This window comes from Podarcis raffonei, chromosome 9 (genome assembly GCF_027172205.1).
Source record: "Podarcis raffonei isolate rPodRaf1 chromosome 9, rPodRaf1.pri, whole genome shotgun sequence".
Lineage (NCBI taxonomy): Eukaryota > Metazoa > Chordata > Lepidosauria > Squamata > Lacertidae > Podarcis > Podarcis raffonei.
In genome coordinates, this window is record NC_070610.1 from 5454172 (window position 1) to 5475001 (window position 20830).

Genomic DNA, 20830 nt, shown 5'->3' on the forward strand with positions numbered 1-20830 from the left:
GGACCAGGGGTGGGACCAGTGGCAGATCTCCAAAAATGCCACCCTGGACTCTTTTGGGAGATAAATAAAAATTGCCTCCCTCCCCATTCTGCTGGTGGGTTCCTATTATCTGTGGATACACCACCTTTCTTCTTTTTTGGCTTGTTTAGTTGGACTTTTGAAAAACAACATTTATGGCAACCTCATCTCTTGATAAAATAGGTATGCTGTCAATGACTTCCTCTGGGGTTTTTGGGTTTTTTTACAAGTAACTTTTCTACCAAAGCAACACCCTGACTTTCTTTTTTTTATTAGATGTAACTAGTGACTCTGGATTCAGCGGTACCATGTAGAATGAACTGGTATCTCTGCCATCTTCCCCTCCGTCAAATCCAATTTATTATTTACTCTACTGAAACAGGTTAATATATTATTCCTGTCCACATTTCATGACTGTGCCACTTTCTTTGTTTATCTTACTTTGTTTATTTCATGTAGTTTAGCGTTTGGTTCAACATCCTAAGAAACTGTCACATGATTTTATAGAATATTGTAAGGGATAGTTTATGCAGAATCCATGGCCCCTTTTGAAAATAGAGATTTGCATTTTGATTTCCCAAGTTTGCCTCAAAAGGTGGCTGAAACAAAAACTATCACAGGGGTGCTTGATCATGACCTTTGGGTCAACAGTGTGGCTTCCTGTGTTGTTTCCAGAACCTGCTTATGCACAAATCCATCTTCGCCTAGATGGACATTTCTTGCCTTCAGTTTCTGTGGGCCCAAATGAAGTAAGTGTGTCTATCCTTTGTTTTCATTTCATTTAGTTTCAGTGTTTTAAAGGTAAAGGTACCCCTGCCCGTAGGGGCCAGTCTTGCCAGACTCTAGGGTTGTGCGCTCATCTCACTCTATAGGCTGGGAGCCAGCGCTGTCCGTAGACACTTCCGGGTCACGTGGCCAGCGTGACAAGCTGCATCTGGCGAGCCAGCGCAGCACACGGAACGCCGTTTACCTTCCCGCTGGTAAGCGGTCCCTATTTATCTACTTGCACCCGGGGGTGCTTTCGAACTGCTAGGTTGGCAGGCGCTGGGACCGAACGACGGGAGCGCACCCCGCCGCGGGGATTCGAACCGCCGACCATGCGATGGGCAAGTCCTAGGCGCTGAGGTTTTACCCACAGCGCCACCCACGTCCCTGTGTTTTAATTTTTTTAAATTCAATTTAAATTTTTAAAATTTAATTTAATTTAAATTTTTAAATTGTTTTAATTCAGTGTTTTAATTTGTCCCATTTTCTGATTGAGATCATGTCTTACATGTATTTTCCCACTTAATACAACTTTTCCACTGAATACTTAAAATATGGAGGTGCTCTCAAGCAAAGAAGTTGCTATTTTATGAAAAGTGGCACTAATACTACTGACACAATTCAGATATTAGTGCATTGCACTCTGGGCTTTAGCAACTATAACAGTATTCCATAAACAGTATACTTATTTACTCTTGCAAATAAGTAGTCAAAAGAATATTTACCCGAATTCATAACATTTATTGCAAATATAGCTGCAGATACTTAGAGAACAGTGTTCTATCTATTGGAAAGTCAGTAATGTCACTGTACTTTGTATTGAAGGATTGGTACAACTGAGCCTTTAATTCTATAAATGTTTTTATATTCCACTGTAGTCTAATACAATTTACTATTTATAATTTACTGCTGTGTCTTTTTGTATCAAACTGCTATTATTCAAAGTTGTTCCTGGCAATGCAGTGGTTTAAAAAAGAAAGTTAAACAATCTCATAATATTCAAATAATACCCCCTTCTAAGTATAAGAATTGTCCACTTGAGCACTTATCACTATTTTTTGCCTCCAATTGTGCCTGTCAGAGGAGAACTCCCAGGATAGCTACTAAATAGGCAGAATGAGCTAAGCTTCATTTCACACAGCATACTGTAATGTGAAAGAACCATAATTCTGTGATACCACTCAAATTCACATTTGATTGAATCCTTTTTATGACCAGCTTTTGCCTCCATACTACTATACAAAAATTCAAAAACAAGAAGCAGTTTCTCCTTCCAACAAACAGCTCAACTCTGCTGATGGGAAGTTATAACAATTATACATTTTTAAACAGGTACGTTTCTAGCATTTATTTGTAGAGTCTGAGATATGAAGCAAAATACACTTTTGCTTCACTTTTCTTTTCATGTTGTGTGTGGGAAAACTGGCCTGCTCCAGTGTTTTAGATTTCAGTCACCCAGAAAAATTCATGGGGATACCTATGGCTCTCCGTTTATTTCTATTTCACAGTACTTTGACCTTTTCCATAAATGCATTTTCATTTTCCCTTCCCCATTCTGCCATTAAACCCAGTACTGTATACTTTAGATGGTATCTTGTAAGTACACTTAACAATTTTTCAAACCAAGCTCCAGTGTACAGTGGTACCTCTAGTTGCGTTCTGCTCTTGTTATGGACTTTCAGCTTATGAACGCGGCAAACCTGGAAGTGTTTACTTCGGGTTCGCCACGCGCACATGCACAGAAGTGATCTGTGCACCTCGCACATGCGCAGAAGCGGCGCTCTAGTTGCAGACTTTTTGGGGTGCGAATTGCACCCCAAAACAGATAAAGTCCGCAAGTAGAGGTACCACTGTATTCCAACATTGCTCACTAAGGATGACCTCCAATAATTTACCTGGGAGTAAGTTCCATTTAACTCAATGGGACTTTCTTCTGATAAGACATGCATGGAGTTGCACTATAATTGAAAGTTTTCAAACAAAAAATTGTCCTCAGTTTTTATTCATATCTATACATAGTAGAAAGTATTCTATTCTATTTTAAGAACCAACACGATTGTCAGGTTTAAACATATACTGTGATCTTGAACTGGATCTAAAATTTTGAACATAATCTAAATCTAATCTAATAATCTAAATCTAAAATTTTGAACATAATCATTAAACTAGAAGGATGCATATGAGACAATAACAGTACTTAAGCTGGATCATTTTCCAACGTGTATAAAAGGAATGAATTACAGGATTAGCCAAGATATTTACTTGCCAGTGTTTTTTACTGAACCATATGAATGTCTATAAAAGGAATCTCTAAGGGTATTATCCAACTAGTTTGTTCTGTCAGGGCAAGGATTTATACTTGTGCAATGGAACTCACCCTGCTTAAGCCCCATGTACCCTGCACCCTCCCCAGATCTGATCCAGAGGGTTGGGTGGAGCCCAGAACAGATTTAGGGAGCCTTTGCTTGTTTTGATATAGAATCTTGCATGCAAGTCCAGATCTTTTAATCCTGTTAATGTATACCTTTATCATTTTCTCCTTTATTTTGGTATATTTATTCATAATGTAAAAACACAAACAATTTAGAATTACATTCAATTCTTGCTGTTCTCGGTTGCAATCTCTTTGATTCACAAATAATTCAAAGAAAATTCTTTAACGTCTACCGCTAAGTAATATATAGAAATAATTAACTTTCTTCTTCCAAGGGTTTTTACAAAAAGCTATAACTTTAAAGACTGTGGTATTATGATTATTCCCAAAATGTCCTACTTTAATTTATTTAACTACTGGAAATCTAGCTATACTTTTTAAAGAAGCACTGGATCTGATAGCATTAACACCCTATCACCAACATTTAATGTTAACTTTCTTTATTTCTCAGAGGCATCCCTTTAATTAGTTCTTACTGCTATTGCTCAGATTTTAGTACTCTAAATAAAAAATATTGGCGAAAGGGAACAAATCTGTCATGTTCTTCTTTCCAGTAATGTTGTTTCTGACCATCTATTACTTGGAGTAACCCTAGGAATGGGTCTATCATAAATACTTGAAAACTAATTCACAAACTTGAGTTCTCAAAATAAATGTAGTTAATACTGCTTTTTAACAAAGGCTTCTCTACAATATCAAATGCTTTTTGAGCATCCAACATGGTAATTCAGTTTTTTTGCCTTGTTATTAAACTGAAACTAGTAATAGATAATGCCCTTAAATATGTTTCAATATGCTATTTGATGGAAGGTGACATGAAGGCACTGTATTGTAATTCTGAGATAATTATTTCATAGTCGCTTCTGCTTTGCACATAATTTCCCCATGATAAGGCTAAATTGATCTTATACATAATTTTCCTTTTTGTTTCATAATTTAAGTATCTTTCAAAATTTAAGTATCTTTCAAAATTTAAGTATCAAAAGCTAGTATCTGATCTGATGTCATTTCTTAAAATTATTTTTGTCTTTTTCTAACATCTATTTGGTTCTGTTTATACTTGTTGTAATGATCAATAAACTGGATAACTCTTTTCAGTAATAAAAGGGGTGACTAAAATAAAGGCAAATCTCTGGGGCGTATTGCATGGTACAGACACATATTGCATGGAAGGTAAAATAGCACGGATGTACTCTCTGGTTTTATTATTAAAAAAACCCTATGGGGTGCCTAGCACTACGGATGGCAGAGGTTATAAATATTTACTTGAGAAATACATATGTATATGGATACAAATGCAAAGAAATTCATAGACATACATACACAAACACACTTTTGGTCTAAGGTAACTTCCTGTATATGTTCCAGACCTATGATAATGTGTGCTTACTTGCATGAACATGAACTCAACCACATCTACACACAGGCGCATCCCACAAATATCTCTAAATTGTTTTAGCAATTATTGCTGTGGTCACAGCACGCTTCACTAGCCCTCTTGGGGCAGTCTTGCCCCCATGTTGGTCCACAGAGGAGCCCTGGCACACTGGCAAGCACTGCCCCCTAGAGTGCAGAGCTACTCAAACCCAGACCATACTAAAGGAATGGAAGAGGGGATTCTAGTTCTCCCCTCATCCCTAGGAGGCATTCAAGAGACTGAGATAGCGGGGTGGGGGTGGGGTGGCCTATGTGCCAAGGACATGGGCTGGGACAAGGATGAGTAGGCTTGACAGAATGGCAGGAGGAAAGATACAAAGGTAGGAGTGGGTGAAGCAAACAAAAGAATGACTTGGTACCATCTGCAGATTTCAGATAGATGCTCCTACTTTCCTCCCTAAGGTGACTAATGAAAATATTTCAAAAATAGAACTAACAATTGTTCTCTCAGAGATCATCCGCTCCTTTCTTATCTCTGACTTAATAGTATGCCTTTTAGCACTAGCTTCACACTTTAACCAGTTACTCATGCTGCAGGCCCTGAACTGAAATCTGCCTTTTTTCATTTCTCATCTCGCATGTCATGAACACTTCACTGACACAACTGAAATTTAATGACTCTCCACCTCTTATATTCCTCATATGCTGTATCTTTGACTTGCCAGAATATTTATCTGCATAACTCTTAAAGAATAAAACTGGTGGGTTTTTTTGGGGGGGTTGCATATGTGAAAACAACTAGTGATGGTGCTGAAGTCTGGAACTGGGGAGTGCAAAAAGCAACAACTCCCCCAGTTCAAAAAACAAAACCCAAGTTCCATCTTAATCTAATGCATGGGCCTTGTTTGGATTCAGACTGGCACAAGCCTTTCCCATTCCAGTCCAAATTTACAAGGTGGCTGCCTTAATATATTGCATAAAAGATCCATGGGAAAGCTAATTCCCATTGGTTCTGATGTCCAAGCTAGCACAATCTTCAAGACCCATGGGAACTACATTTCCCATGTTTTCTTACACCTGGGATGCTTCTGGGCATCACTTGGACAGTATCACGAGTGTGGTACCAGGAGATTTAGTTCCTAATGATTCCTCTAAGATGTCAATCTATGAGAACTACAGTGGTATCTCAGGTTAAGAACTTAATTCTTTCTGGAGGTCCGTTCTCAACCTGAAACTGTTCTTAACCTGAAGCACTACTTTAGCTAATGGGGCCTCTCGCTGCCGCCGCACTGCTGCTGCACGATTTCTGTTCTCAACCTGAAGCAAAGTTCTTAACCCGAGGTACTATTTCTGGGTTAGCAGAGTCTGTAACCTGAAGTGTATGGAACCTGAAGCGTATGGAACCCGAGGTACCACTGTATATTTATTCAAGATTCTGCCAATAGGCTGAAGGTCCATTGAAGATGCTGCTCCCAGATAAATTACGGGGAAGGAAAAGGAGCTGGGGTGAGGCTTTAAGGCCTCATTACATCCACAGCAATATAATCAGGTGTGTGCTGAAGCTATCACTCTAGATGGGACTTAGCGGATATTAACTTATTTTGGGCCCATGTTGAATCAAGCCGAGATTAACCTATTTGAAGCAAGCCCATTCCTGGCGAAGATCACCATCCATTTCTAATTATGTCACATTTCATCCTGCTGCAGATGTCTGAAAATAATGGACAAAAGTAAGAGGAACTGAAGCATCCCCTCCAAGTCTCCTGATTTTTCCAGGGGCAGTCTCATAATTATGAAGGCCATTCCGGCTTCTGGTTTCATCCTGGAATGTCCCTATTTCTGTCGCCAGCGCTGAGCTTGGGGAGGAAGATGAGCCAGCGCTTGTCCCAAGCAGTGGCGGCTGCAGTGGTGCGGGAGCATCCTGCTGGCCTCCTTCCGTCAACTCATAGCAGCTGCTGGAGAGCTGGTGAGGAGGAGGCGAGGTTGCCACCACCATGTCCCAACCTCGCATGATACGCTGACTGAGGGGCAGGCATAGGACAGGGCCGCCCTGGGCTGGAAGAAACGGGGAGCAGAGCAGAGCAGAGCACAAAGAGCCTTGATTTTATTTTTTAATGCTTTGTGCATCCACATCTAACCTTGCCCCTTTCTAAAATTAATTTATTGGTGTGTGTTTTTCTTTTTGTACATCAAAGGTAAAGGGACCCCAGACCATTAGGTCCAGTTGTGGCCAACTCTGGGGTTGTGGCGCTCATCTTGTTTTATTGGCCGAGGGAGCCGGCGTACAGCTTCCAAGTCATGTGGCCAGCATGACTAAGCCGCTTCTGGCGAACCAGAACAGCGCACGGAAACGCCGTTTACCTTCTTGCCAGAGCAGTACCAGTTTATCTACTTGCACTTTGACGTGCTTTCAAACTGCTAGGTTGGCAGGAGCAGGGACAGAGCAACGGGAGCTCACCCCATCGCGGGGATTCGAACCGCCGACCTTCTGATCAGCAAGCCCTAGGCTCTGTGGTTTAAGCCACAGCGCCACCCGTGTCCCTTTTTGTACATCTACCAAAGAGTAAAACACAATAACATTGCAATTAAGGGGTTTTCTAAGGATGGTGGAGGGCATATGTGCTGTGTCCTATTAGTGTGTACTCACCCTTCTTCTGATAGGAAATGCTCTGCAGCAGGGGACAACGTCAAAAAATCGGCGGTTGAGGAGAGTCAGTAGATGAGGAATGAGAAATGTCCCTATTTTCACCTGAGGGATGCTGGGGGGGGGGTATACTGAAGTCAAAAGAAGAGAAATGGTTCAAGTGCGTTTTTCCTGTCTCCATAATAGTGTTATTTTTCAGGGAATGTCTGTCACAGATACTTTGAGCTACTCTGTAAAATTCTGGTGAAAAACACAGCAGCATTGATGAGGCAACCTTCACGTTCTTCCGCTTCAGCATCTAGAATCCTGCAACTGGAAAAGGCGTTCATCCAGCTCAACCCCTCCAGGGCTTAATGCAGGAAATGTAGAGCTGGAGCAGTCCCAAGAGATGGCCTGCCTGCCTCTTTTATTGACATTTGTAAGGCAGTATAACATTTGAAAGTTTCAGTCGTGGTAAATGATTCCACATTAGATTCAACTTTTGATAAAAAATTGTCATTCGGAAATAAATCCCATGCAATAAATCCTTATATGCATGGGATTTGAACAAGTGAAGGACGGTTGACAAAAATACATTGGGGGTGTGTGTTGGTTTAGCTCCTATTGCACAGAGGAAAGGTGTAAGGCCTTTGGGAGCACAGGAGAGGACAGGTCTTGTTCCAGAGAGTTTCTCTTTGCTAATAAGTTCTTAGCTTGTGTTTCCATGCCACTTATGCAATAACAGTGATAATGAGCTTACCTACAAGCTAAAGGTTTGTTTTGTCTGCCCCCTAAGCTCTTTGAGATTTAGAGCAATTGCTCTCTTTGTTCTCACTTTCTATCAGAAGACTGAGCATTCTGAAATCTCCTGCTTTCTGTCAGCAGTTTTCTAAATTAATTAATTTTTAAATCCTGACCAGTAGCATAACCTGATTGCACATATACTGTTGTGAATTAGTGACATTTTTGTCCACCCAAAAGGCTGCCATATGATGTTCCATACACCAGATGGGCAAACTTAGGGACTGAAATATTCAGGAATCTGCACAGGACCATGTAAGGAGAAAGGTGCAATGACAGGAAAAGAAACCAGAACTTTCTATTCCCTTCTTGTCTTTCCCCTGGAATGAATCTTCTTTTTCTTTTGTTTCTTGCAAAATGAAGAGTTCTGGAAAACTCACAAATCTCAAGCAGCCATTAAATACCGTTACAGGAGTCTATGACACTCATCGTGTATCTTTAAAGCTGTCTGTGACCTACTTTGCTGTGTTCATACATACGAACCTGGGGGCTTCATAACCCCAACACTACAACCTTTATCTTTCTCCTGCAAACTTTGCAGCTTCTTGCAACTTGGCCAAAATAACTTGAGTTGTACTCAGATGTAAAAAGACTTTACAATTCCTTGTTCATTATATCAGAATAATACTGTTTCTCAGGTTAACCAGTAATCCCAAATGAACAACACCTTATGTCTTGAGCATATACTATTGTTGCTGCCACCTTTCTCTCTGTCACTGGCCCTCAGGCTTGCAGCCGGAAGTAATTCAGACGTCAGGCACCATACATGCCATGCTACAGCTCCCTTGGACCAAGGTCAGGGGTGAGGAGCCACCTTCTCATTGGCTAAGCAGCAGGAGAGCTCCTATGCTGAGAGACTTGTGCTTCCAGGGAGATGGGGGCAAAACCACCTCCACCCAGGGTGGGGAGGGCATTGATCAAAGAACTAGCCCACTTGGGAGGTAATCAAACAACCCATCCAGTGGGGCTGAGCCTGCTTATCTTAAAAACGTGCTGTTGCAAATCAAATGTGGAAATAAATTAGTCTGCGTGTAGTCCAGACTGCAATTTTGTATGTCAACAAAAACCTAAAGTGGTTTGAGTGATGGCATACAAACGAAACCAGAGTCTTATGATAAACTGCTCACAGGGCTGGTTCACTTCAAGCCAATCTGGAGACTGGGTTGAAAACAAGCTGACTCCATGCAGGTTCACTTGAGGAAATAGGTGGGCGCTAGACTTCTCACAAAGAGCAATTGGAGGGGTGAGGCAGCTGACAGGAGGCTTTTCATACGGGGCTGAAGTGTGGTGACCTGCTTTTCATCTTGCACAGCTTTGCAGTTCACCTTAGGGACCACACAGGAGACATAGTGCGATGCTCCTGTCACTCGGTTTTGAACTGCAGCAGACTGCAGTCTTGGAAGGACCGTGCGACCTCAACTGATCTGGGCAATCAATCAGTATTTTGGATCAGACATTACATAATCTGTTTTCTTCTGCTGGTGTCTTTTTCACACAAAATACATGAAGAAGACGACTAAGGAATATATTTTCTGTCTCTTTAGAGAAGCTTTTATAAACACTTAGGAGTGTCACACTTTTAAAGCAGAGTATTTTAAAATGCACCCTCCCACCCAAACCCTGCCAATCTTTGTCACTGTTAACTATATCACAATTTTAAATGTCTTGTGTATTAAAGCTACTCTTCATCTCTGGCATTAGTACAAGAGCACTGACTGCTACAGTAGGCAGGAAGCATCGAATGGCCACTGGTTGCCATCCCTGCTATTGGCAAAAAGCATAGCAATTGCCAGTAGCAGAGGGAAAGCCCAAGGACCGTATAACTCACTCCCCTCCCTCCTGTCCGTAGGTGACTATACCAGTTGCCAGGTTCTCTTGCCAGACTAAGGAAGGGTGCCTCTCCCTTCTTGTGGAGGTTAATACTGGTCAAAATGAACATGTCTCCCCATCAAGAATTCCAAAGGTTGGAAAGTATGGGGATTTGCCAGGACCCAAGACTGGCTTCAACAGCCAATTTCACATACAAGAGGGTCAGAGCAGAGGCAGTGAGAGAGAATTCTCCATTTGCATAGCCTGAGGGATCTTTTAAAATCCTGGAGGTGGCCGTGAGCATGCCAGACCAACCTAAATTTAAATAATGACCGAACACAGGCACAGATAATAAGTAGCGGGCTGGAATTAGATTGAAAATAAATATCAGGCTGGGTACAATATGGGTCAGTGCTGAGTGGTCCCAAATACATTCATTATACTACCTAGGTGGAGAGCACAACTGTTGAATTATTGGTAGGGTATGGAGTGGGACTTCATTTTCAGTATGATCAGTCCAAGTGTTAGGGGATTTTACTTTTGTTTTATAAAATCCCACATGGACTCATGGTTATAGGAGAAAGGAATCCAGGTTCATAACCTTGTTAACATTTACATCCTTCAGACCAAATGCTGGGATGATAAAGGACCGTTATACTACCGCAGAAGACCTTGTATCACTGCATTAACCTTATCAGATTTTTGTAGGAAGCATGCAGACCAGCTAATAAAAGTATGAATCATGCAAGTCCTGGGGGTGTAGGTTCTCCTCTGAGTATAACATTTCGTGAATTTCTGTTTCTCTGCCATGTGCAGGCTGTCCCTGTGGTACAACGATGTCAGTGAGTTGACTTCCCGATGAGAACCTGAAAAGGCACATTTACAAAGCATGCAGCTAAAAGGTTTAAGAGTCCATTTGGTCACTGGCTACATGTGCATGTACCAAGGGACATAGAAACACTGGAGTCAGGAAAACTTTGTTCCTCAGGCAAGGCCCCAGCCCAAACAGGACACCATTTATGGCCCTGTCCTATTGTAGCAGGAACCCCCCCCACCCCAATCATTCTGTTTGTACAAACTTCACACACACACACACTCACACACTACATACGCCACATTTCTGTTATAAATTCATAGAAAATCAACCATACATCGGATTTGCACTGTTCCATTTTATTTTACTCCATATGACAAGAACTATCAAAGAGGGGTGGCTTGTTCCTGGTCAGCCATAATCTCTTCACCGTCTCAGCACATCCACAGGAGCCCTGCCCAGTTGCTATGCCAACCCTGATGATCCCAGACAGAAGACAATCAAGATCACAAAGAACTTGCATATGGGAGTGGATTCAGCATGGACTGAAACAAAGGACAATGATCAGATCTTCCCTCTGGGGGCAGGAAACTGCAAACTCCCCTTTGTCTCCTGGAAGTGACTCATGGGGAGGGGGGAAAGGAGGAACTAGCCAGGTGACAAGACACTCAGGTTACCACCAACTCCTCCCTCAACCCCTCCTTTCTGTAATGTATGCATGATGTTTCTGGGGGTGGGCTTGACCTAGAGGAGGGGAATTTCAAAAAGTTTTTATAAGACCTTGCACACTATTTTTCTGGGTCTTTCCTCTCTCTTGCAAGTGAGGGGAACACCCTGTTGCAATAGTTCAATAAAGGCCAAGCCTACAGGCTGCTGTTTTGCTCCAAGTTATCCTGGTTGGTGTCTTTACTTTTTGTCCAAGGGAGCCCTCGGATTTTTCCGGTAACACTATGCAGAAGGGTCCAATGACCTGACCTGAGTAAGCAGGACCAGATCAGGTTCTGAGAAGGCTTCCTTATCAGCCTGGGAAAGAACTGGTGCTGCAGTTCTGATAGCTCACTACACGGGACAGCCACACACACCAGTGGAAAGGTCCCTGGTATCTCCTGACATCTTACAAGAGCTGTATCATACCATACCCCTCAGCACTTCTCCAATGAAAATAGGGGTGTCCATTCCATAATGACAAATTTTACTCTTTATACCCCACACATCTTACTGGGTTGCCCCAGCCATTCTGGGCAGGTTCCAACATATATAAAAACATAATTAAACATTGAAAAACTTCCCTATAGAGGATTGCCTTCAGACGGCTCAGGGGTCAGATAACTCCATACCCTCCAACATTTCACCAATGAAAAAAGGGACGTCCTAAGGAAAAATTGGACATTTTGGGGTCAAATCAGAAACCGGGATGGCTTCTCTAAATCAGGGACATTCCTGGGAAATAGGGAAACTTGGAGGGTCTGCAGCACTAGCTTCTGAATCATTTCCAGGCACAACTGAAACTGCTGGTTGTTACTGTTAAAGCTCTAAATGGCCTGGGTTCAGGAACGTTCTGCCAGTATGAGCCTGCTCAGTCCTTAAGATCTGCAGGAGATCTCTTACCTCTCTTACCTCCTTGGATTAGTTGAGGTGTGGCTGGTGAGAAATGTTGCCCACATTATACATTTCAGTGCAATTTTAATGCTACAATAACTAGAACTTTAGGAATTTTACAACTTACATGAGTCCACATATTTGCAGTCGTTCCCTCTGTAAAACAGATCTCACACTCAAACACCTCCCCTTAAAAGAACTTAACACAAGACATTGTCATTTCATCTTGTCTCTGTAGCACATTAGCACATCAATCACGAGGGGCATTCCAGGTTTGACTTGGTGTTTCCTTTTCCTTCTCATTATATCCCTGCAGTCTCAAAGCAGAAAAATATTTGAGATCCCTGTATAGAAGGTGTTGCTCACCAATCAGATTGATTCCATACCGTCCTTGAAATCATTCTTTTCTTCTAACAATACTGAGAAGATTTAGAGACATCTGTTTCCATGGTGACTGGAGGTGCCCATATAAAATACCATGGAGCTTAGAGCATGTTGACTGCTGTTGTCTCCATAGTAACAGAAGATCCAACTATTTCTCCTCCACACAACTGCTGCAGAAACTTTTGCTGATGTGTCTGTGTGTGTAGAGGGACCTTAAAGTCCACGGGCTTCAACGGGACTTTAAGCAATCCAATTTTGGAAAGATTCAAGGCCTTCATAGACGTTACTTGGGAGTTGAAACTATACATGGATAACATGAGTGAAGCTGTGCTGCTGCTCCACCTTTTATAACATGCACACTGATGGATCTGGCCTCTCAATGCAGGGGGCCTACTTGCATTCGGATGCGTATGTGTTGGTGTTCTGTGTTGTCAGGACCTCTGCACAGTTGGGGATTTTGAATGTGGTGGAATGCATTTTGTGGAAGAAAATATTCACAAAATGCCTGCACTCCTTTTGGCTCAGCCGGTTTAGTTAAATATCCAAAAATCAGACTGATGGGGAGCAAGTGTGGTGAACCTGTAGCATTCCACCTCTTGTCGGACTCCCACTGCCATCGTCCCTAATCACAGGTTCTCCATCCATGACTCTCTAACATTAGCTTATGCTTTGTTACTGTCATTTCAATTAATCAAGTACCTGACAAAAGGCTCAATACTCAATATATATAAGTTTATAGTAATAACAATTATTTTTGGAAAAAATATTACTTACTTGCATACAGGACTATTGCATAAACTTTACATTAAAAATAGAGATGGAGTACTTAGGGAGGGGAAAGAAATTCCATTTGGTTCACACTTAATAGGCAAACTTAATTCACAGTTCTCTGAATTTTAAAGTGCAATTCTCCAGCCAAATAATGTGTACAAAAATTCACATAGCAGGGTAAAAGTGGGCATCAAAATGCATCTATTAGTTAAAGCAACATACAAAAATGCATTATATTAGGGGGAAATTGTTTGCAAAAAAAATTGTACATTTGGCAAATTTGCATTAAAATGTGTATATTGGGAGAAATGCACACTAAAATGCTGGTGAACATTATATATATATATATATATATATATATAGAGAGAGAGAGAGAGAGAGAGAGAGAGAGAGAGAGAGAGAGAAACTACATGGAGAACTGAATTTAAGATTGGTAGATTGGTGTAATGAGAAACTGAAACTGTTAGATTCTCCCATCCTTAGAGGTCATTCTCCCCCTTCACAAAACCTTTTTCACCCATGAAAATGCAAGAGAATTTATGCCAACATTTAGGAGAGTGGGCAAGTGTTACTACCTGAGCTGTTCATGGCCCAGGAGCTTCCTTGCTTCTTCTTCATAGACCCCTCTGGGAAGCCATCTCCAGTCCCAAAAGCCCTGCGAATAATGCTATGTCATGGTGTAGAGTTTTTTCCATGGCAAATACTATTTAAACTATCTTAAAAACTGTTGACCATCTGTCTTCTGCTAGTCTTTCAGAATGGAATCCTTCTCAACTATTAGGAGCCTAGAAGAAGTGGTTTTCATTTTAGAACTTCTTTTCCTATAGTTTGACCGTCTAGGTGCACACTTACTTTTAAAAGAATAAAAATATATGGATGTAAGAACTGCAAACTCTGGAGAAACTGGGGCCATTTATTCCCCTAAGCCACACATTTTATGATGCTGCTCTATTTATTGTTTGTAGAACAGAGACACTCTACTCAATTATTCATTTCTGTCATCAATTATCTTTTGAAATGTCTGAAGTTGCAAAAATATATTGTCTAGACTTGTAAAGGATGCAGCACCAAATATATGTGATTTATGCTGTGGTGTATTACACTGAGCTGATTTACAATGTAGCATTTCCTTAATCCAAGGAATGAAAAATGATTTATGCTAAAACCAAAGTGTTAAGCTATAGCAGAAGGTATCTACATTTGCTACAGAAAATCATGATCTGTTTGCTGGTCATTTGCTATGGAGAGCCAGGATACCATGTGATGGTTATAATTCATAGCATCAGCACGTCATGCGGAGAGTCCCCACAGCTAATAGCACAATATACTTCCCTATCAGTGCAGTGTCAAAAAAACACTTCATTGTAATTATAATAATGATAATTAAAGCAAGGATCCTGGAAAATTAATAGGGGAGGGCTTGCGGTATTTTTCTGTGAGGTCTGCGCTGGGGCCTGCTGAGTTCTGTAAGTGACAGGTACAGTGGTACCTCGGGTTACAGATGCTTCAGGTTACAGACTCTGCTAACCCAGAAATAGTACCTCGGGTTAAGAACTTTGCTTTAAGAACAGAACTTTATTTAAGAACAGAAATCGTGCTCCGGCAGCACGGCGGCAGTGGGAGGCCCCATTAGCTAAAGTCCTCAGGTTAAGAACAGTTTCAGGTTAAGAATGGACCTCCAGAATGAATTAAGTTCTTAACCCGAGGTACCACTGTACTACTATCCAGTGCTATTCATTCTGCTCAGTAGTGAACCACCTGCCATCGCCATGTGTTGCTTTTTCCTCTGGAGAGTGGCAGGAATCATTCTGTACACTGTACTTTCCACAGCCTCCTCAGTGTATTCTGAGGTCTCCAGCTCCTGTCCTTGCTCCTCTGGCCCAGAATTGGTGTCTGAGGTGAGGGAATCATGTTTGCAGCTCCTGACAGTCCTGCTTGTGTGTGTTATGATTCTCCAGGGGTTCATCTCCTGCAATGGGCAATCTTCTTCTTCTCGGGGGTGGGCGGAGGTGGGCAGCCTTTCTGCTTTGCTGTTCCAGGATAGTCCGCTTCATCGTTGCAATTCCTCATTTTGCTTCAAAGTGAGGCTAGGCAAGCCTCAATTTGCTGTACCTTCTCTTCCAGCAAGGCAAACAACTTGCACTTGCTGCAGGTGTAATTTTGCACATTCTCAGGAAGACAAACATGACACAGGTGTTGCAGGTCACTGCCCCAAATCCCTCAGCCCCCCCCATGTCTCTTGGTCCTATGTACAGCATGAGGCAGCACTCCAGGCCTCCTCCTCCAAATGCCCTCACATTTCTCAGGGAAAAGCTCCCCCCAAGTTCCTCTGAAGAAAGGGAAGGCAACTGAATCTTGCTCATAGAGACATGGTGGATGAGCACCAGACCCTGGTTGCTCACAAACCAGTTTTCCTGAAATGCTTTCTGCTGACTTCTGCTGACTGCTACTGTGCAGTGAAGCTTTCCACAAAGGTGAAGCCTGCTTTCGGATAGATAGCAGAAGAAAAGGTAGACTCTACCTGGTAGTGCTACTTCTATGGAGCTCTAGAGTGAACAAGTTTCCTGTTACCTTCATTTTTGAGGAAAGATGCATGCTGCGTTGGAGATGTAACAAAGCTACCCCCATTGATGTGAACTGGAAAGCCTCTCTTTATGTGCAGCTCAGTGTAAGCGTTTGTGAGTACTGCATCTCCTTCTGCATTTGCAAATGCTGGGATCCAGGTTACTGTCTCCAGGTTACTAATTCACATCCTCTCGGCACATGAAAGGGGTTTCAATGACTCAAAAGCTCTTCTTCTTCTTCTTCTTCAAACTTATTTAAGAGTTGAGAACAAAATGAAGCCCCCAGATTCATCTCATGAGTTAAAATGGATTTTAAAGCAGGTAATCATATCCCTGATTAATTTTCTGTGTCACTCAGTGCCCTAAGGAAATGGATTAAGCTATGTGCTGCATTGAAACAAATTCAGTCTAAAAGCACCTTAAAGAAGTCAGTGGAATTTTGATCTGAACTGGAACAAACAGGCTGTAAGAATGTCTGCCAGTCGCACAGCGCATGATGCCCTCTGGAACTCTGGGGATTTACTTCCCAGGTTCTTCAACAAAGTCCCACAAAACCTCCCTAAGCAAATACAGTGGTGGTGGGAGAACACTGTCTCACTAGAGCTTTGATTATTAATTCCCACAGGTTATTTATGCAGTGTGAGAACCGCATTACAAATCCATTATCTCATCTAGCCTCGCAAGAACTCCAACTGGCTGTTCCATGGAAGGAGAATTGAAACTGACAAAGTGGGACATGTCTTGCATGCAGAATTTTCTACCTGTTCTGGAACACAAGTGGGCTTCCAAATCTATGTTCAATCTATATTCAACTTGCAGTATTCTGATCACACTGCTTGTTAACAAAGATGTGGGGAGGAGGGGCAAAGATCCTAAGGCAGCTGCTCAAATCTGAAATTGCTGGCATTTGATCCATCACATTTTCCATGTGTTCTGCACCAATGCTTTCACCATGGAGTGGTTTTGCTTGTCTTTCTTTGGAAAAGGCCAATGAATTTGGCTTATACAACTACATTTTGCCTCAAATAGTCCCCTTCCCCTGATCCTGCTCACAGCCCGCTGCCACTTGCTACCCTTTCACTTGTGGGGTATCCAGAAAGAGCAGTCAAGTCCAGCATTTCCTGTTTGCTAGAATGGGCAGCCAGCAGAATGTGGATCCAACAGGGAGAACTTCCTGTTAAACCTGCCGGAGCCACGCCCCCTATGGGTGCAGCCAGGAAGAGATGGGTGTAACTTATATAAAAGGGCTGGTCATGCCGCCATCTTTCTTACTCCAGGCACAGGCAAACTCGGCCTGCCAGATGTTTTGGGACTACAACTCCCATGATCCCTAGCTAACAGTGGTCAGGAATGATGGGAATTGTAGTACCCCAAAACATCTGGAGGGCCGAGTTTGCCTATGCCTGCTCTAGTCCATCTTGTCACTGCAATCTCTACAGAGATGTGGCTAGTTCTCAAGCCTGAGGTCTGACTCAGATTCCATTGTTCACACACAAACACACACACAAAATGTACCTATGACTGCAACATAAGCCTGCCTCCAGATTGCTACTGAATGTGAACTGCGAGTAAACTATTTTCTTCTTAGAAGACTGTTGGTGTGCTGTTATTGATTTTAAGTGGGATAAAAGAGGGAAATACCAGGGAAATCCAGGCTGCACCAAGGCATCCTGGATTGCTTCATCATCAAGGCTGTGGCCAGCTGAATCAACAGCTTCCTTGAAGCCTAGTTTCACCCCTGATCCACATACGGTAAATCCTTCACCTTGTGCATCCACCAGCCCTTCCGCCTCCCCAGCTTTGCTAAGGAAGGAGCTGGGGAGCCCTTTCCAGCCCTTGAGAGGCCTGTCCCTTGCGCTGCTCTCAAGGATGCATTCAGAACAGGTCCATCTGCGCACCCTCGACAGTTGCCTGGAAAGCATCCAAGCCACACAACGTCCCAGGCCAACTTCCCTGCTCGGTTGCCCGGGGACCTCGCTGCTCTCCGCAGCACCAGCGGAAACAGGCCGGGCGGGGCAGCAGCTAACTGACGGGGCCTCCCTTCTGGTTTCCAGCTGGGCAGCTTCTCGGTGCTGCCGTCGCGTTTCTCTCCCCCCCCCCCCCACTCTTGGTCAGCTGGATGAGAAAGCGAAGGCCTTACAAGTCAGCCAGCCCCGCGGGCGCGCCCTTGCGGGGGGGGCAGGGTTTCTCTCCGGGGTCTCCTCCTCCGCCACCTGCAGGTCCCGCCTGCTTTCCTCCGGGGAGCCTCCGCCATCCCTACGGCGAGGCTGCTGCCCTCGAGCGCGGCTCCCGGGCGCGCTTTCTCCCGCGCTTCTCCCGCCCACTCGCCCGCCCCGCGAGGGCCAGGACAGGGGGGGCGCGTCCATGCTGGGCAGGAGCGCGCTCCGGGGAGCCCCTGCGACGGAGGGAGGGCGCGGCGGGCGCCGTCGGGCTCCTCGGCCGCCCCTCCCGTCTGGCGCACGTGAGGGAGCGTGCCTGGCCGCCGCCGCCGCCGCTACTGGGCATGCTCGAGGCAGCGTGGGGCGCCGTCCGCAGCAGCCGGCAGTGCGCTGGGCGCCCGGGAGAGAGGCGCCGGCCGGCGGGAGGAGCGAGCGCGGCTCCGGGGGCCCGGCCAGCAGCCCGCGCCACGCCGCCTCTCCCGCCCCAGGAGCGCCGCGCGCCCGGAGGAGCAGAGGGCGAGGGAGTCCCCGCCTGCCGGGGCGCGCAGGCAGGCAGGCAGGCAGGCAAGCGCCGCTGCTCCGGGAAGGGGTCCGGGGGCGCCCCCTTCTCCCCGGGATGGCGGGGCCGGCGGGGGGAGCGCGCGCCGGCCGGGCTAAGGTGGGGAGCCAGCGGGGGGTGGCGGCGGCGGCGGCGTCTCCCTAGTGCCGCGCCCGCCTCGCCCGGGCCATGGAGGCTCCCCCCAACAGCAGCGCGACCCCCCTCAACGGCTCCCTGGGGGCGCCGCTCTCGCCCCCCCCCGCCTACTCCCCGGGCGCCGTGGCCGGCCTGGCCGCCGTGGTGGGCTTCCTCATCGTCTTCACCATCGTGGGCAACGTGCTGGTGGTGATCGCGGTGCTGACCAGCCGCGCCCTGCGCGCCCCGCAGAACCTCTTCCTGGTCTCGCTGGCCAGCGCCGACATCCTGGTGGCCGCCCTGGTGATGCCCTTCTCGCTGGCCAACGAGCTGATGGGCGCCTGGCACTTCGGCAAGGCCTGGTGCAACATCTACCTGGCGCTGGACGTCCTCTTCTGCACCTCCTCCATCGTGCACCTGTGCGCCATCAGCCTGGACAGGTACTGGTCGGTCACGCAGGCGGTGGAGTACAACCAGAAGCGGACCCCGCGGCGCATCAAGGGCATCATCCTGCTGGTCTGGCTCCTCTCGGCGCTCATCTCCTCGCCGCCGCTGGTCTCCAAGTACTGGCAGCCCCCCGGCCAGGCGCCCGCCACGTGCCAGCTCAACGACGAGACCTGGTACATCCTCTCCTCCTGCGTCGGCTCCTTCTTCGCGCCCTGCCTCATCATGGTGCTGGTCTACGTGCGCATCTACCGCGTGGCCAAGCTCAGGACCAGGACGCTCTCCGAGAAGCGGCCCGGGCCCGACGGCGCGCCCCAGGCCGAGAACGGCGCGCCCCGCTCCGTCGGCGGCCGGGGCTTCATGTCGCTGCGCTCTCCGCCCCGGGAGAAGGGCCCGTGGCCCGGCGCGCGCTGGGAGGAGGCGGCGGAGCTGCAGGACGTGGAGCTGGACGAGAGCAGCACCCTGGAGAGCCGGAGGCGGCGGAGCCGGGACGGGGCGCGGGCCAAGCGGCCCCTGGCGTCGGCGTCGTGCAAGGCGGCGTCGAGCGGGCGCCTGTCGCGCTCCAGCAGCCGCTCGCTGGAGTTCTTCTCGTCGCACCGGCGGCGGCAGCGCGCGGGCAGCGTGGGCCCCAAGGCGGCGGCCAGCCAGGCGCGCGAGAAGCGCTTCACCTTCGTGCTGGCGGTGGTGATGGGCGTCTTCGTGGTGTGCTGGTCGCCCTTCTTCTTCAGCTACAGCCTGTACGGCATCTGCCGCGAGGCCTGCGAGGTCCCCGAGGCGCTCTTCAAGTTCTTCTTCTGGATCGGCTACTGCAACAGCTCCCTCAACCCCGTCATCTACACCATCTTCAACCAGGACTTCCGCAGGTCCTTCAAGCACATTCTCTTCGGGAGGACCAGGAGGAGGAGGAGGGAGAGGAAGCTGCCCTTCTTGCACTGACTCCGGGGGGCAGGAAAGGGCTCCCCTGGCCTCTGCACAAAGAGGGGGCCAGAACTTGGTCTTCAGGGCTGGATTTGCCCCAAGACGGAGCCTGGCTTTACTGGAGGAGGAGAAGAGGGGGAAAGGAGCGAGCCTGCGCTCCCTGTCAGGCATTGACAGTCTTTTATACCTGAAATGATTTATATCCTGCTAAAGGAGAATATTAACTTTTCTTTTTCTAAATAAATGTTTCTAATCAGTTGTAAACCTTGCTGAATTGTGGTTTTACACTGAGGTGACCTTTCTCTTCCCTGCTGAGTGATTCCCTAAGGGGCTGGGAATGAACATGGCCTTCCAGATGTTGCTGTGCTCCAGCTCCCACTGTTCTCCACCAGCATGAACAGCAGTCAGGGAAGAGGGGAATTGTAGCCCAGCAATGTCTGGAGCGCCACAGGTTCCCACATCTCTGTGCCAGAATCTACTTTGTATCTCCCACCCCCATAGGGAGGGCTGAGGGGCTTCTAGCCACAGAGCAGATTTCCTTATAGATGCCTTTCCCACAGAATGTGATGGTATGCCTGATTTCAGGTGAAATTGGGTTTCCAGAGACTTGGCGTCTTGTGACAAACTATTTCTTTAAAAAAGAAACAACACCCAACAACAGTCATTTTAATAACCAA

General features: G+C 45.8%; 1 protein-coding gene across 1 annotated transcript; it reads left to right on the forward strand.

Annotated features, from left to right (window-relative positions):
- Window positions 1-18845: 18845 nt before the first annotated feature.
- ADRA2C (adrenoceptor alpha 2C) lies at window positions 18846-20350 on the forward strand. Its single transcript, XM_053403104.1, has one exon. The coding sequence runs from the start codon at window positions 18846-18848 to the stop codon at window positions 20169-20171; it is 1326 nt and encodes a 441-aa protein (XP_053259079.1). The 3' UTR covers window positions 20172-20350.
- Window positions 20351-20830: the final 480 nt, after the last annotated feature.

What these genes read in the sequence shown, in the direction of transcription:
- ADRA2C (XM_053403104.1), top strand. Translation starts at nt 18,846, where the DNA reads ATGGAGGCTCCCCCCAACAGCAGCGCGACCCCCCTCAACGGCTCCCTG.